This window comes from Echiichthys vipera (assembly GCF_963691815.1).
Source record: "Echiichthys vipera genome assembly, chromosome: 18".
NCBI lineage: Eukaryota > Metazoa > Chordata > Actinopteri > Perciformes > Trachinidae > Echiichthys > Echiichthys vipera.
The window spans coordinates 17,590,634-17,605,320 of NC_139843.1; the positions used below are offsets into that span (position 1 = coordinate 17,590,634).

General features: G+C 41.5%; 1 protein-coding gene across 1 annotated transcript; it reads right to left on the reverse strand.

Moving 5' to 3' along the window:
• Positions 1 to 3,390: 3,390 nt before the first annotated feature.
• Positions 3,391 to 12,505, reverse strand: csnk1e (casein kinase 1, epsilon). Its single transcript, XM_083932408.1, has 10 exons — positions 12,427 to 12,505; positions 12,158 to 12,268; positions 10,099 to 10,247; positions 7,566 to 7,794; positions 7,047 to 7,217; positions 6,755 to 6,903; positions 6,470 to 6,668; positions 6,238 to 6,383; positions 4,504 to 4,569; positions 3,391 to 3,498 (listed from the first exon to the last, which is right to left on the reverse strand). The coding sequence occupies exons 1-9, from the start codon at positions 12,500 to 12,502 to the stop codon at positions 4,537 to 4,539; spliced, it is 1,263 nt and encodes a 420-aa protein (XP_083788534.1). The 5' UTR covers positions 12,503 to 12,505; the 3' UTR covers positions 3,391 to 3,498; positions 4,504 to 4,536.
• Positions 12,506 to 14,687: the final 2,182 nt, after the last annotated feature.

The window sequence follows — 14,687 nt, forward strand, 5'->3', positions numbered from 1 at the left end:
TCTGAGTCTCCCCCACAAAAACGCACCTCTAAAGTTAGTCAGTCATGTTAAACAACTTCTATTTTATCCCTTTAGTACTCTTGTATGAACATTAACGTCGTCTAAAGTCCGTGCTTGTGGAGTTAAAACTCGTTCGTTGCTCCCCGCTCCTCTTTTCTCCACTCCGCTGACTTCCAACCGATCCCCGTAGGATTAACTGCAGATCAGAGGAGGCCCCGCCCACTCCGCGAGGACGAGCCGGCTCAGCCAATCCGGCACAGGTTACCATTAATAACCCGGAAGAGAGCGGGGTTTGTTCCTTGACCACAGAGCATGCGCAGGTCTATTCTCGGTCCAGCAGCAGTGGGTGATGTTCAAAAGAAGGTGAACTGCTCCCACACACTGTGATGAATGATTTCAGTCAGAGTGTGTGGGCAGCAATTACTCTCTGTAATTATAATGGGAGCTTTTTATGTTATATTGTCATTTTCCAGTACTGCATTTAACTTAAATGTTTAAAGGTTGAATATGGAGAATGAGCAGAACACCGCCATCTAGAGCCTCAAGATCGTAGTCACAACAACAAAAAAGGATTCCACCACTCAGGTTGCCAGGTTTGTCAGACCCGGCCCAGTAGCCTACAGGAGACAGGAGTCTGTTTCAGCCTGTTTGAACCCGTCCCTCCGGCAAATCACACCATAGAAAAGAAATGCAGAGGAGTTTGACTGACAGTTACCGTTAGCCGTTACCGTTTTACCGTTAGTTGTTACAGCTAAGTGAACATGAAACTTAGCTTACCGATCAAGGAGAAACGTAGCCATTTGGGCGTGCGTTTTAATACCGTTAAACGCCCCCTTCGCTGCCTACCGTAGCTGCTCCCAACAACAGACAACCCTGGCAACCCGCAATGCCGGACGCTATTGGCTGGTAAAATGTAAACAGAACGTGACAGGAAGTCATTGTAAAACCTGTGGATGTATTATTGTTTTTTAAAAATGTAGTTTTTGATGAAGATTCTACATTTAAACCTTTAAGTTTCTTTTCCAAGGACACTCAAGGCGTACTTTTGAGGCTTTAATAACATTAAAAAGGACGGCAACTCTAGTAATTAAAAATATGATTATCATTGTATATATATACACTGTATATTCTGCTTTGTGAAGCCTCTTTGTGTACTATGAAAAGCGCTATACAAATTGAGTGTATTATTATTATGTATTTACCAGTAAAATTAAGTCATCACTTTTAAATACAAAACAATAAATAGAGGGTCTTTGGTGGTAAGTCAGAAATTCCAGGTTCCAAGTTATATCTTTTTAAAAACCTTGACAATCGAATATCAAATCATCTGGAACAAGTCTGCTTACAGTCCCCATTTTATTTAGTTTTACTCTAAATATTATTATTATTATTTTTAAAATCCTATTCATGTTTGATATACTGCTTTGTGTCTCTTTTAGAAATCTTCTTAATACATTTATGTCTTATGTAAAGCCCTCCCAGTTGTTGACAGTTGTTATACAAATAAACTCCCATCTACGGAAAACGACAGAAACACATTCTATCAATATTAAATAACATAAAAATAACATGACGCATTTGGTGAAATTGTGTTGAACTCGACACAGCAGCAAATAAAATCACAATTTTTTAAACAAGTTTATGAAGTTGAGGAGGGTCCGTGTGTTTGGAGCCTTGCCATGTCATCTCCCCATCACAGTCAGGCAAAGGCAAAATGTCCCAAAACAAGAAAATCATGTTATTAATGATATGTTAATACCAAATGTGTCATTTCAATACTTAAACCGGTCACATTGAATGTGTTCAAAGGGTTGAAAGGCCATTTTAAAATTATTATGAGGTTAAAAAATAAATAGGGAACCATTTTCATGTGGTGGTGCACCAGTGTGCAGGAAGTTTTCTAGCATGTAGAGCATTTATGATTTTATTTTCATGTTTTTTCTCAATTTTAAGCGCTTCCTAGAAGATACTTTATCACATTTTCTCTACTGGAAGGGCACTTGATCATGTTTTATTGAAATATATTCAGTATCAAATTATACATATGTGTGGTCAAATATTGTGTGATAAATAAACACACCATGAGAAGTCTATAAGCTGTGTATATCTTTATTGATTCATAAAATATACACAAATATAGTAATAAAGTTGAAGCATGGTAAAGAAATGTACAGGACATCAGACAGCTCATTCCCATTAGTGAAATCCGTCCATCCTGACAGGCCTGGGTCAAAACACTCCTTGAAATATTAACAAGAACCTCTCTGTCGCTGCCTGCCACAGTGGAAACCGAAACACACACTTCTGGCAGACTCTAAAGGTAGTGGTGCAAATGTCTGTTTCACATTTTTCCCAGGGCTGTCAGGAAGTAAACAGTACTTTTCTCTCCAGCCCCAGATTTAAACACATCTGTCACATTCTGGCAAAAGGTATCTACACATTTTACATGGATTATAAAGCAAACGTGAAAATACAACAACACCAGACTTGTTCACCACCAAGATCTTTTAACTTTGAAAGTTTTTTTCATACCTGGAGTTACAAGCTGGACTAAGGCTTTGTTATATCATACAATCCTCGTGGCTCTACCCTTAGATTCTGTCCTCAACTTGAAGCAGTCCTCCTCCTCCTCCTCCTTTCTACATTCTACATTCAGCGAGCATGTTTTCCTTGTCAGGATCTCATCGGTAAGACGGTAACAAGTGTGCTGAAGAAGAGGACGTTTATGCGGACTTCTGTTATGATTCTGGGTAAATCAACAACAGTCACCCTTTCCTCCTCCAGCTCTCAGACTCTCTAATGCAAATCTAAAGGCAAAATGAACACGAAGACAGACATACATACAGACGGACACTGACACTTATAGACAAAAAGACAAAAGGCAGCCTCACTCCCGTCCACAAATTCACCGCAGACTCTCTCACATTCATTCCCCACCTCTGATCCTCTCATCTGTCTCATCTGTCTCATCCGTCACGGGCCTAAATATACTTTTGTTTAGTGTCTGTCTCCTTTGTTGTACATATTTATTTATAATCAAGAACACCATATGCAGCGGATGTAGCTTTCAAATAGTAGCAGGTTGATAATAGATTTTTTTAAATTGTTCATCACAGGTGTAAACCACAGAATAACAGAAATTTTGTCAATTTTGTGCACTTTGATGTCTTTTTTGCAAGTGGAGCCTCTGAGTCGATAGGCAGGTGAATATGAATGAAGACCTGTGTGTTGTTTCAACCCCCCCACCCCCACCCCATCCGGCCGAATCCTGAAAAGCAGTACCGACCAGTTTGTTTGTCCAGCTGGTTTCTATCATATCAGTGTTCCTTTGGCTCTTCCTGGTCACCACTGTTCACGCAGCATACTGACAGACACACGGACGGCCTCGATCCCCCCTTTAAGGGTCTGCAACGCCTCCTCCTCCAGCTCCTCTTGTCCTCCTCCACTCATTCTTGTTTTCATTCATCCATTTGAAAAGTAAGGGGTACCCTAGAGCTGCTGAACCATATGAAAGGAAGAGAAATGTCACTTAATTATATTTTGAGTTTCTACTAGAACATGTTTACATGCTCTAATGTTAAAAAATACACAGTATTATTTTCTCATACTTCTGTCTGAATATACCTGTTTTTACCCTTTATCTGAAACTGTACCTGTCTCTTTAAGACCCCCTCCTGAGAAAGCCCAGTCTGCTCTGATTGGTCAGTGTTTTTGGGTCTTCAAAACCAAAACAGCTGGTATTTTTTGAGCAAACATCCCTCAAATATGAGTGGAAATTGCTTTTGTCGGGGGCTATTTTCACCAGCACATTATATCCCTTAATGTATTTACAGTGGGATCACCTCAAAATAATAATGGTGATGAAGGAGCATGTCAACATTGATGTTTTTTTTTTAATAGTTTTTGAATAATAATCGAGCTCTATGGCACAGATGAATAAGATATATCAGGCTCTGATACAGACACAATAGACCATTGTTGGTTTTGGTCTTTTTAAGGGATTTGTTGACAATTAGATAAATATAGAAATCACCAGACATTTCCTGTAAATACAGGGCATTAGACCCATGGATTTGTTTTACTGACATGACTGTTGCATCTAACCTCAAATACTTTACCCAGTTACTGTGACACTGATACATTCTGTGGATCTGATCTATGATGTTTAGTGTTTTTACGTTTTTTATTTTGCAATTGTTATTTACTTTTTTGGATTTTCTACAGTTTCTAGATAACTCTGACTAAATAGCTAATTTATGAACACCCAGCTTTATGATCACACGCGCAATTCTTCCAGCTGGCTGCAGTTTTAGCTTTAGCTGAGTAACTACAATTTGTTGGTCGTGCTCAGGTCAGTAAGGGGGTCAGGGGCCACCAAGGACAAAATGCATGCATATCTGTTCACACATATTGTTTGTATGTGTGTGTGTGTGTGTGTGTGTGTGTGTGTGTGTGTGTGTGTGTGTGTGTGTGTGTGTGTGTGTGTGTGAGACATGTCCATACCTGCCGCCGACCTGCAGGCCAGCCAGGAGGAACTCACTTTGCCAGATTTTCAAACGGCACACTGACCTGAGTGTGGAGGAAAGATAAAAGGCTTGAAGCAGATCAAAGGAGAAGAGAGAAACCTGAGCAATACACTATACTTTAAATTTCAGCCCGAAACCAGTTTCACAGGGGTTTCCTCTTACAAATGTTGCTGCTAGAAACACAGATTGTATCAATCTTCTATCTATGTATTTGAATTGTGAACATCTGCTTCAAAAGATTGTTGTATAAATTATTTGAATAGTGATTTAAAGACAGTCTGGAATAGCTGCTGACACTACTGCAGACATGATCCGTAATAAAAAAAAATTAAAAAGCAGTGGAGAGTGTCCAATTACACATTTTAAAGAGGCTTTGGGACACAAAGAGCCTGCCTCAGTGGATTAGTCTACTCTGTGTTTGTATCATGACTTAAATCAATATATTGGTGGTGGTAATTACCAGTAGATTATGTTTTAGAAGTATTTTTCCATCTTGAATATTTGCAATTTGGCATCATAAATTATGAATTTGTATGAACATGAGTAGCAAGCATAAAGGAGAATCCAGCGATGTCAGCAGCCCAGCGTAATGAAAAGCCCTCTGATCCATTATTCACAAAAAAGCAATTAATGCTACACAAGAAAAGAGAGCAATATCTGCTGCAGTTTATGTACGGTTTAGTTTTGTAAGTTGTAAATTAACAAGGGTTTACAGACATGCTCGCGACTCTGTGAGGCTGTACTAGCATCATGCTAACGTCAGCTAACTGACATGATCACAACGACAATGCTGACATGCTGATGCTAAGCTAGGAGAAAATCCTTTTGCCCAAATACCTCAATATCAACATTGTGACGATATTATATATACAGTATATATATATATATATATATATATATATATATATATATTACGTGTGTAAAGGGAAATAACAGAACAGCTAGAACAGTCTGTCAGTTCACTTAAACCAGGAAAAAAACATCTATGTCATATAACAATATCCAAAATCTAAGCCGTCTTAGTCTCATATCATGTTATCAATATAATATCGATATATTGCCCAGCCCTATCGGCAAGTATAACGCTTACCATGTACTGCGTCTTAGTTTAGCGTGTTAACATATCACCACGGCTGAGGTTGATGGGGAATGTCCTTGGTTTTGCAGGTATTTGGTCATAAACCAAGGTATTGGACAAATAAACAAAACACAATTGGGAACCTTGGTGGCGCTAGAGGAAAAGTCAGGGGATCAAGTCATTAGGATATTGCATCAGGGAACTATGAATGTCTGTACTAAATTTTGTGTCCATCCATCCAGTAGATGGTAGTCAGGGGCAGGGCAGTGTGATTCATCCTCTAGGGACCATGAACAAAATGTCATGGCAATCAGTCAACAGTTATTGAGATATTTCAATCTGGAATAATGTGGTGGACCGACTGATCTACTCTGGCAGCTAGCATGGCTAAACATGATTCAGGAAACACACAAACTCCATCAGCTTGAATCAATGGCCTGAAAGCATGCAGCATTAAAACTCCAGCATTTCACTTGCACTTGCAGCTGTTGATGACAGTGCCTGTTTGTTTGCATTATGTTCTTTGAAGCTGAACGTCCTAATGAATAACACCAGGACTGTCGGCTGAAGCAACTGACATAAAACATGCAGCAACTCCCTTCACAACAACCTGTAAAGCCACAATCGGCCTACCTGTGATGCAGTGATGCGTGATTGGTCGAGGCGTGCTGTGAGGTCGGAGGAGGAGATGTTGGCGGGGGCGCCGCGATGAAGCCTCATGGCCACCTTCCTCTCTCGCTCGGCTCGCTCTGCTCTCCCCGCCTGAGGAGAGCGGTTACCTGCCCGCACAGACACAGACACACATGAATTTAAAGTCTTCAGTCTGTTAAAGTTGTATCTCCAAAACCACAAACAACATCCTGACCTGACTGCTGGACTACACGCGCGGCCGGGTTCGAGGGAGCAGCGTCTGCCTCGTTCCTGACTCTGTTGGCAGCGGAAGGATTCGGACCAGGCGGCAGGGCTCGGCCTCCAGCTCCTCTTTGGCCTCCTCCTGCTCGCTCCTCACCCTCTTTTCCCTCCCTCCTCTCCCTCTCTCCGTCCTCTGCGGTCCTGCTGGCCCCCTGAAACACAGAGCAACAGTACGTATGCTGGTAGAAAAATGGCAAAAACATAATGGAACATGGCTTTTGCGTGACCGGTCGCTCACAAACTTCAGCATGTTCCAGTCAAAAACGTAGTCGTAGGAGAAGCCCTGTCTGTGGAAGAGGTTCCTGAAGAGCTGCCTCAGGTAAGAGTAGTCTGGCTTGTCATCGAACCGCAGGGAGCGACACAAATTCAGGTAAGTGGAGAACTCAGCTGGGAAACACAAGAGATCAACTCGATTAGCCGAGAATGTGTGAAGTCCACGTACGAAGAATTTGACTTGAAGGTGTCAAGCATTTTGAGAAGAAATGTGACAGAAATTGGCCGTTCTACTCTTTCTCATTCTCTTTACTCACAGGGGTATCCTTTGCAGAGCACCTCGATGGGGGTGGACATCTTCTTCTCACTGATGCGTTCATACTTCTGCCTCTTGGTGGCAGCCTTGAGCCCCTGCCAGGGCAGAGAGCCCAGGTTGAAGTACATGAGAACGTAACCCAGGGACTCCAGGTCGTCTCGCCTCGACTGCTCTGCGGAGGGAAACGCAAAACGGAGGGCAAGAGAGAGAAGAGAGGAGAGGAGAGTGTGACATTGTAAAAGAATTGAGGGGACAGAAGAAGAAAAGGGAGAGGAGGAGACAATGAAAGAGGTAGAAGACAAAAGTAGAAGGAAAAGAAACGAAAGGAGGCTGCAGTTCTGAGAATCCAGTCCTGATCGATAAACATGCATACTGTAACATATGATGCATTGTATATGACATATACAATTCTACTGACACTCTGCAGGCAACACGCACACAACCCACAGTGGGGTTAGCAGAACACACACAGTCACACCTGCACATATCTAGGCCAACCGCTGCGTGTATGCTGTCTTACCGATGCCCAGATGGGTGTTGATGGAGGCATAGCGTGCAGTGCCGGTGAGGTTCTTATTCTCACGGTAGGGGATGTGCTGGTGTGTTCGGGCGTCACGGTATTTTTTAGCCAGGCCAAAGTCGATAATGTAGACCAGGTTCCCCTTCTTGCCGAGCCCCATCAGGAAGTTGTCAGGCTTCACGTCTCTGTGGATAAAGTTCTTGGAGTGGATGTATTCAATCCTACTGATCTGGAACGGAGACACGGGGAACAGGATTTGGTTGGGATTAAAAGAGAGTATTAGTGGTCCTGCATGTTGTAGCCTGTTAACAAATGCATAAGACCTACCAGGAATTCCCCGGGTCATTTCATTTAAGTATGTTAAGAGAGTCAACTTGCAGAGACTTGAACCTAGTGGGGCTGTCACCTCTTGGTCGATTAGTCTTCAATTTGGTCTTAGTTAACTAGGATTTTTTTGTCATTTTTTAAAGCTTTTTTCATTCTGAATGACTTAATCCCAAGAACGAACATCTCTGATAAACACAATATTTAAAGTGGTGCTTTTGCATGATTCGTTGTGGAGAAAACCCATTTGTACAGATCTGTCAATTAAACCAACTAGTCTTTTACTGTGGTCAATTACTCGTAAACTGTTAACGTTTACTGTTAGCGACTAAGAATTTCATTAATCAAGGACAGCGCAGGAGACCTGGCTGAAGCCAATAGAGTACTGCACTTTCATAAAGTTGGAGGACTCACAGCAGACACATTTAAAAAAGAAATGGTCAAAATCGACTCAGCAGAGGGAGCGATGTCTTGAGTATGGGTTAAGCTTTAAAGACACTGGATCCTGGAACTCCCATAGTGCAACTCAGCAGGGTTTTTATTTTTGTGAGATGAATGCCCCCGTCTTACACCTGAAGTACACAATGCAGCCTTTCTGTTTAAAATTAGCATCTCAAACACAATTCCAGATACCTCGACGACATCATCAGTTATTTTTGTCCAACATAGGCCCCATTGCTCGCATGTCGCCGCCACAAACTGTTTTAAAAATCTTAAAAGATGTGAACGTTAGCTACCAAAAGGCTACTGATGAGTTATATTTTTTATGATTAAAAATAACACATATATATAACTTAAAAAGGATCATACTGTATGTTTTTGAGTGTTTCTTGCATTGAAAAGATTGCCCTGAAGCAGGGAACTATAATATCCCAAATGCCAAATAGTCCACGCTCACAGCTGCATAGTTTTGACCAAAAAAAAAGGAAAGTAATCTTTTCATCTTTCAAGACATCTTTACAGTGAAGCTAATGTTCATTAAAAGAAGTGGAGGTCAATGGCTGCGTATAAGGTAGGAAATTCATCTAAAATCATCTGTTGTGGTACGCTGTAGAAAAGGGGTAGCACTCTGTCTTTCTGTATTGCTCAGAAACACCCACTGTGGGATAACATTGAAAAGCTGTCTGATCTGATTTGAAAATATATTAATTCACACTTTCAGATTAGTGAGTACTTTGGTCTGAGCCTTTTGAGTTACGCCTTTTTTAAGATAACCAGCTGCTCTAACTGGTCTTGATTGGTAGAGTTGCCATGCCGGGAGTCTTTATATTCCCATAGTTATGTTTGGTCTAAAAGTGAAAGTGAGTTTTAAAAGGCCACAAGTTTCATTGCCCAGTGAAATAATAGGCGAGTCATTGGTTTTGATCAATAACACTGTCAGCCTCAGTGCAGATATACTGAGGTCATTTTATGTTATGGGACAGTTAAAATCCTAGTTATTGCCCCTCGAGAGGAGAGGAGAGGAGAGGAGAGGAGAGGAGAGGAGAGGAGAGGAGAGGAGGGATGTTACGACAGCAGAGAGAGAGAGAGAGATTAGGGAAAAAATGTCAGAGTTGAAAAGAGAAAACGGGACGAAAAGAACAAACGTGCAAGTCGTAGACTAAAGAATGACATATGAGGGATTAAAGAGGCTCATACGAGACACCGCAGCCTGACCCCTGCGACGAGGATTAGGCCGTTTTGCGGAGCTTCAGTGTCCTAGATTGGACTTGACTTTTATGGAGGAGCTGAACGGTCGGAGATAGTGAGGGGATAAGCTTTGTCCCGAGCCAGGAAACAAGCTTCAGAGGTTTAGATGAGAATTATTCTCCAATTTCACATGATCCATTTAGTTCCAGTCTAAAAATAGCAACATCCATTTATTGAAATCTGTTTAACTCCCCAGTCTGAGGTTGACTGCCTTGCATTATGCGCAAGCAAAGGTGCAAGTCAAGATAATTTGTTAAGATGAATTCTTTTTGAATAGGACTGGAATTGTTTCATTTAATGTGTGCCATCCCACAATTATCAGTGTTCCTTTGGTGCATTGAGGAATCTCTTTATAAAGACTCACCCCTGATGGAGCCTCAATGAAACACAACAGTGTTCTTCAGCGAGCTCTTAAAGAAATGAGTTTTTACGGAGGGACTGTGCGTTGGCTCTTGATCTCAAGAAAAACACTGATGAGCTATTACGATTTACAGAGTGGACTGCAGTCAGTCAGTCTCACCATCTGGTCCGCAAGCAGCAGGACAGTCTTCAGACTGAACTTGCGGGAGCAGAAGTTGAATAGGTCCTCTAGACTTGGGCCCAGCAGCTCCATGACCATAACGTTATAGTCGCCTTCCGCTCCGCACCACTTAATAGACGGGATTCCTACTGTGGGAAAGAAGGGAGGGATATCAGAAGGTCAGGAAACAGAAAAGTGCATAACAACCAACACAGGGGGGAGAAACTAGTGTGTATGCAGGTTATAATACACCAATTTACACTGACCATTTAACCATTACTTTCAGCTAACTATTTCAACCATTTAACAGTAACCTTTAGCTAACTATTTCAACCATTTGACCATTACTTTCAGCTAACTATTTTAACCATTTAACCATTACTTTCAGCTAACTATTTCAACCATTTAACCATTACTTTTTAGCTAACTATTTTAACCATTTAACCATTACTTTCAGCTAACTATTTCAACCATTTAACCATTACTTTTTAGCTAACTATTTTAACCATTTAACCATTACTTTTAGCTAACTATTTTAACCATTCTTTTACCTTTAGCTAACTATTTTAATAATTTAACCATTACTTTTAGCTAACTATTTTAACCATTTAACAGTTACTTTAAGCTAACTATTTCAACCATTAATTTGTTACTTTTAGCTAACTATTTCAACCATTACTTTTAGCTAACTATTTCAACCATTAATTTGTCACTTTTAGCTAGCTATTTTAACCATTCTTTTGTTATTTTTGAGCTATTTCAACCATTTAGTCATTACTTTTAGTGTAGATCTATTCTGACCATGTATATAACTACTTTTCACACACACACACATACACAAGAAACTGCTGCTTTCACACTATGAGCAATAAAAGCTCAAAATGGCCAAGCGTGGCCAGCTGTCGTGTGTCAGGCGTCAGTTTGTAGCTTTATGTCAACGGCTTCCATTGAAAATAAGTTGTTGCTCAGTTTGTCTGATAACTGGTCACAACTTAAAGTGCTCAGCTGACTCAATATGGTGATTTTCCCCTCCAAATCATTTCTATTTAATCAAATGACTTCGGCTCCTTGACAATCCCTCCGCGTACCTCCTGGCAACGACAGAAGAAGCCTGTGTTCCCAAGTATCTCTGGTTGGGAATCACTGTTATGGTGTTGCGCATTATAGCAATAATGTATAATAATGTAGCTATTACAACAATACACCTTATCATTATTATATATTACTTCTTGAATTATCGCTGTGTAAGTGGTAGTATAAATAGTAGTAACATAGCTAACACTATATAATACATTGCTTATATAACTATAATAATGCTATATTACAACTATATTTTGCATACATGCAGTACCAGTCAAAAGTTTAACACTACATACTTTAATATCCATTATGAATATTGTCTCTATCATTCATACGTATACTTACTCATGAATAGTAGCCTACACACATAATTACACTGCTGAATTTCTGGCTTTCTTTGGCACACATATTTGTCCAATTTTCTTATACAACTATATTATATATTATATAATATTTGTTGTTTTATAGTTGTATTGTAATGCGTATATTGTACATTGTTTTGTTTTTTAACCTAATATATCTAATTTATTATTTTATTTTTCATCTGCTTTTCTTAGACTGCTGTCACATGAATTTCCTATTACCTGGGTCGATAAAGTCATATCTTATTTAATATTTAATTCCATCATTAACATGCAAGGCTTCAACACCTCAGCAGCACGACTACACCTAAATGCTACTGAATGACCATTTATATCTCTCAACACCCCTAAACTGACTTAAATGCTCCTTAATTCCAGTCAAAGGTGCTTTTCAGAGTCCCTGAATGGCCCTGAATGCACCTCAAATGCCCTTAAATGTCCTGAAATGCTATTTAAGGTCTCTAAATGCACTCCAACGCCTCCTAAACTACTGAAATCATTGTTCATTCCCCTCACCAGCTCTAAATACCCCTTAGCGCCCCTCAAACTCTTCACTGCCTATCAGTGCCACCTAATAAACCTTTCAAAAACCCTGAAACGCTTCTTGTGCATCTTACCTCCGCCCTGCATCATCTTGTAAAATTTGCTCTCGATGTGAAGCTGGGGATGTTTGGTTTTCACACATTCTAGTTTGATGGCTACTTCCTCTCCCGTAGCAATGTTCGAACCTAATAGGATAATCACAAGAGATGTGGAATCAGTCATTTCCAACACAATGACATTTAACAGTGAAATCAATTTTAAATAGTTCACAAAAAATGAAATGTATGTGTGTATTTTCTGCTGTTTGCATCAGTATCGTACTACATACAACACAAATTCTCACCGAGGTAAATATCTCCAAAGGATCCGCTCCCTATCTTCCTCCCAAGGCGGTACTTGCTCCCCACCCTCAACTCCATGGCTCCTGAGCTTTTCAACTCACTGAAGGGGTAAAGACACACACACACACACACACACACACACACACACACACACACACACACACACACACACACACACACACACACACACACACACACACACACACACACACACACACACACACACACACACACACACAGCTGTCATCAATCAGTGGTGATCAGGGTAAAAGGGCAGTGGTGCAAAGCTGCAGACTCTAAACTGAAAGCTGTCAGCCCCAGGGTGGCAGCTGTATCACGAGAGAATATGAAACGGGAAGCTTGGGTAAAAATTGCAGGTATGAGAACGATTGAAAAGTGCAAATTCCTGAGGCAAAAAAAAGTGACGTGGTGCAGCCTGAGTTGATTCACCGGAACTGGGGAGGAAAGTGCTGCTCACTACCATCTATAACGTGACTTTATGTGATGCATAACATGTTCAATAGCCAAGATCTAACGTGACCACCCTGCTCCTGTCAGCCGTGTGTTGTTGAGTTAGAGACATGATGATTCATTCTGGTATCTCAGAGGACCACGATGTAGGCCAATGGAGTGTTTTGTGTTGTGAAGTGCATGAGGATAACGTGCGACAGAAGAACAGAGTGTGTAGTTGTATAACATGATATATTCAGATCTGCAAAATGGGTGGGGGGGAAGCTGGATCAGCATCTCACACACACTTCCCAAAGCACTCCAAGGGAGCCTGGTCCTGTGTATGAGCGATTTGCATAAACTAACCCAATTTCTCCACTGGAGTCCCCCTGACAAAAAAATATGAATGAGTCTTGTTTCCCTTATCAACACGCCTGTGTCTCTCAACAGCCATGGAATAGGGACTTAACAGTGGGAAATGACCCAGAGCTCTTTTTCAACAGAGGTTTGACATTGCACTAAACGCTGACTGAGTTCTTATGTTTGGCTGCATTGTAGACCTACATACACCCCATCCACACACACACACACACACACAGTGCAGGGGAAATATATAAGGGGAGAGCAAAGCCAATGCTGCACATTACCATGCCCTTTACCTCATGCCTCTGTGGCTGCTATTACTGCCAGGGTTACAAAACTGACACCTACTATTGCTGCAAAAGGACTGCAAAAACAAGCAAGGCGTTATATTTTCAGAGAGAACACTTCATGCTGTTGCCCCATAGAGAGGGGATTGGGGAAGGTGCTGAATGCAAAAAAACAACAACACGCCGACCATCCCTGGCCATCAACTGTGGTAATAATCATTTCTATAGCCGCACCCTCCGTGTGCAGGTAGGACCTCTGAACAAGCGCACCAAACACTCTATTTGTCTAACCCAAACCACACACACACACACACACACACACCTCCAGACACCTTTACTAGCCCACATACAACCCCCCACCCACCCCACCTCTTCCTCCTCCTCACCGGGTTATATCAGGCTCCGTGGCTCCGTCTCAATCAGGACCCTGGACAGCGACGCACCGACGCGGCTTCGGACAGCTCATAACCTCGGGAGATCTGTGACCCGAACCCCCATCCCCCCCTCGCACTCCTAAAGAAAGGCCCCCACGACAAAAACAAAAATTGAAAAAAATAAAGCCGAGGATTTTCAATGTCACGATTTTTTTTAAAAGGAAAAACGCCAAAAGCAGACACCGAGGACCTTCTCCGTCTCTCCTCTCTGGCTGCTCTCTCCCCCCCTCACACACCCCCACCCAGCCCTCTCTCTCAGTTTACACCATTGACAATATCAATGATGTCATCCACAGACTTGAAGAGATGCCCGGATTGTCTTAAAGCCGCCGCGCTGCTGCTGATGCTGCTGCTGCTGCGGCTGCGGCTGGGCGCTGCTGGGCTCTGCAGGCATGAATGAAGCGCACCAAGCACCACTCACAGCTGCCAGCGACTGAAGCCTATTAACATCAATGATCATTCTCAAAGTCATTCTTGAGGTATAATATAGACAAAGAATATCATTACAGCATGGAGAGCTCTGCGTGTGTGTGTGTGTGTGTTTGTGTGTGTGCGTGTGTGTTGTGTGTGTTACTCAGATTGCTGTGTCTAAAAGTGTCAACCCCCTCTAGTGGCACTTACCTAATACCCTACTTTATAGAAAACAATAAATGTGAACATTTGATCACAGACCTGTGTGAAGTGGAATGAATGTATATTTGGCTCAGAAATGATCAGAACAACTCCATT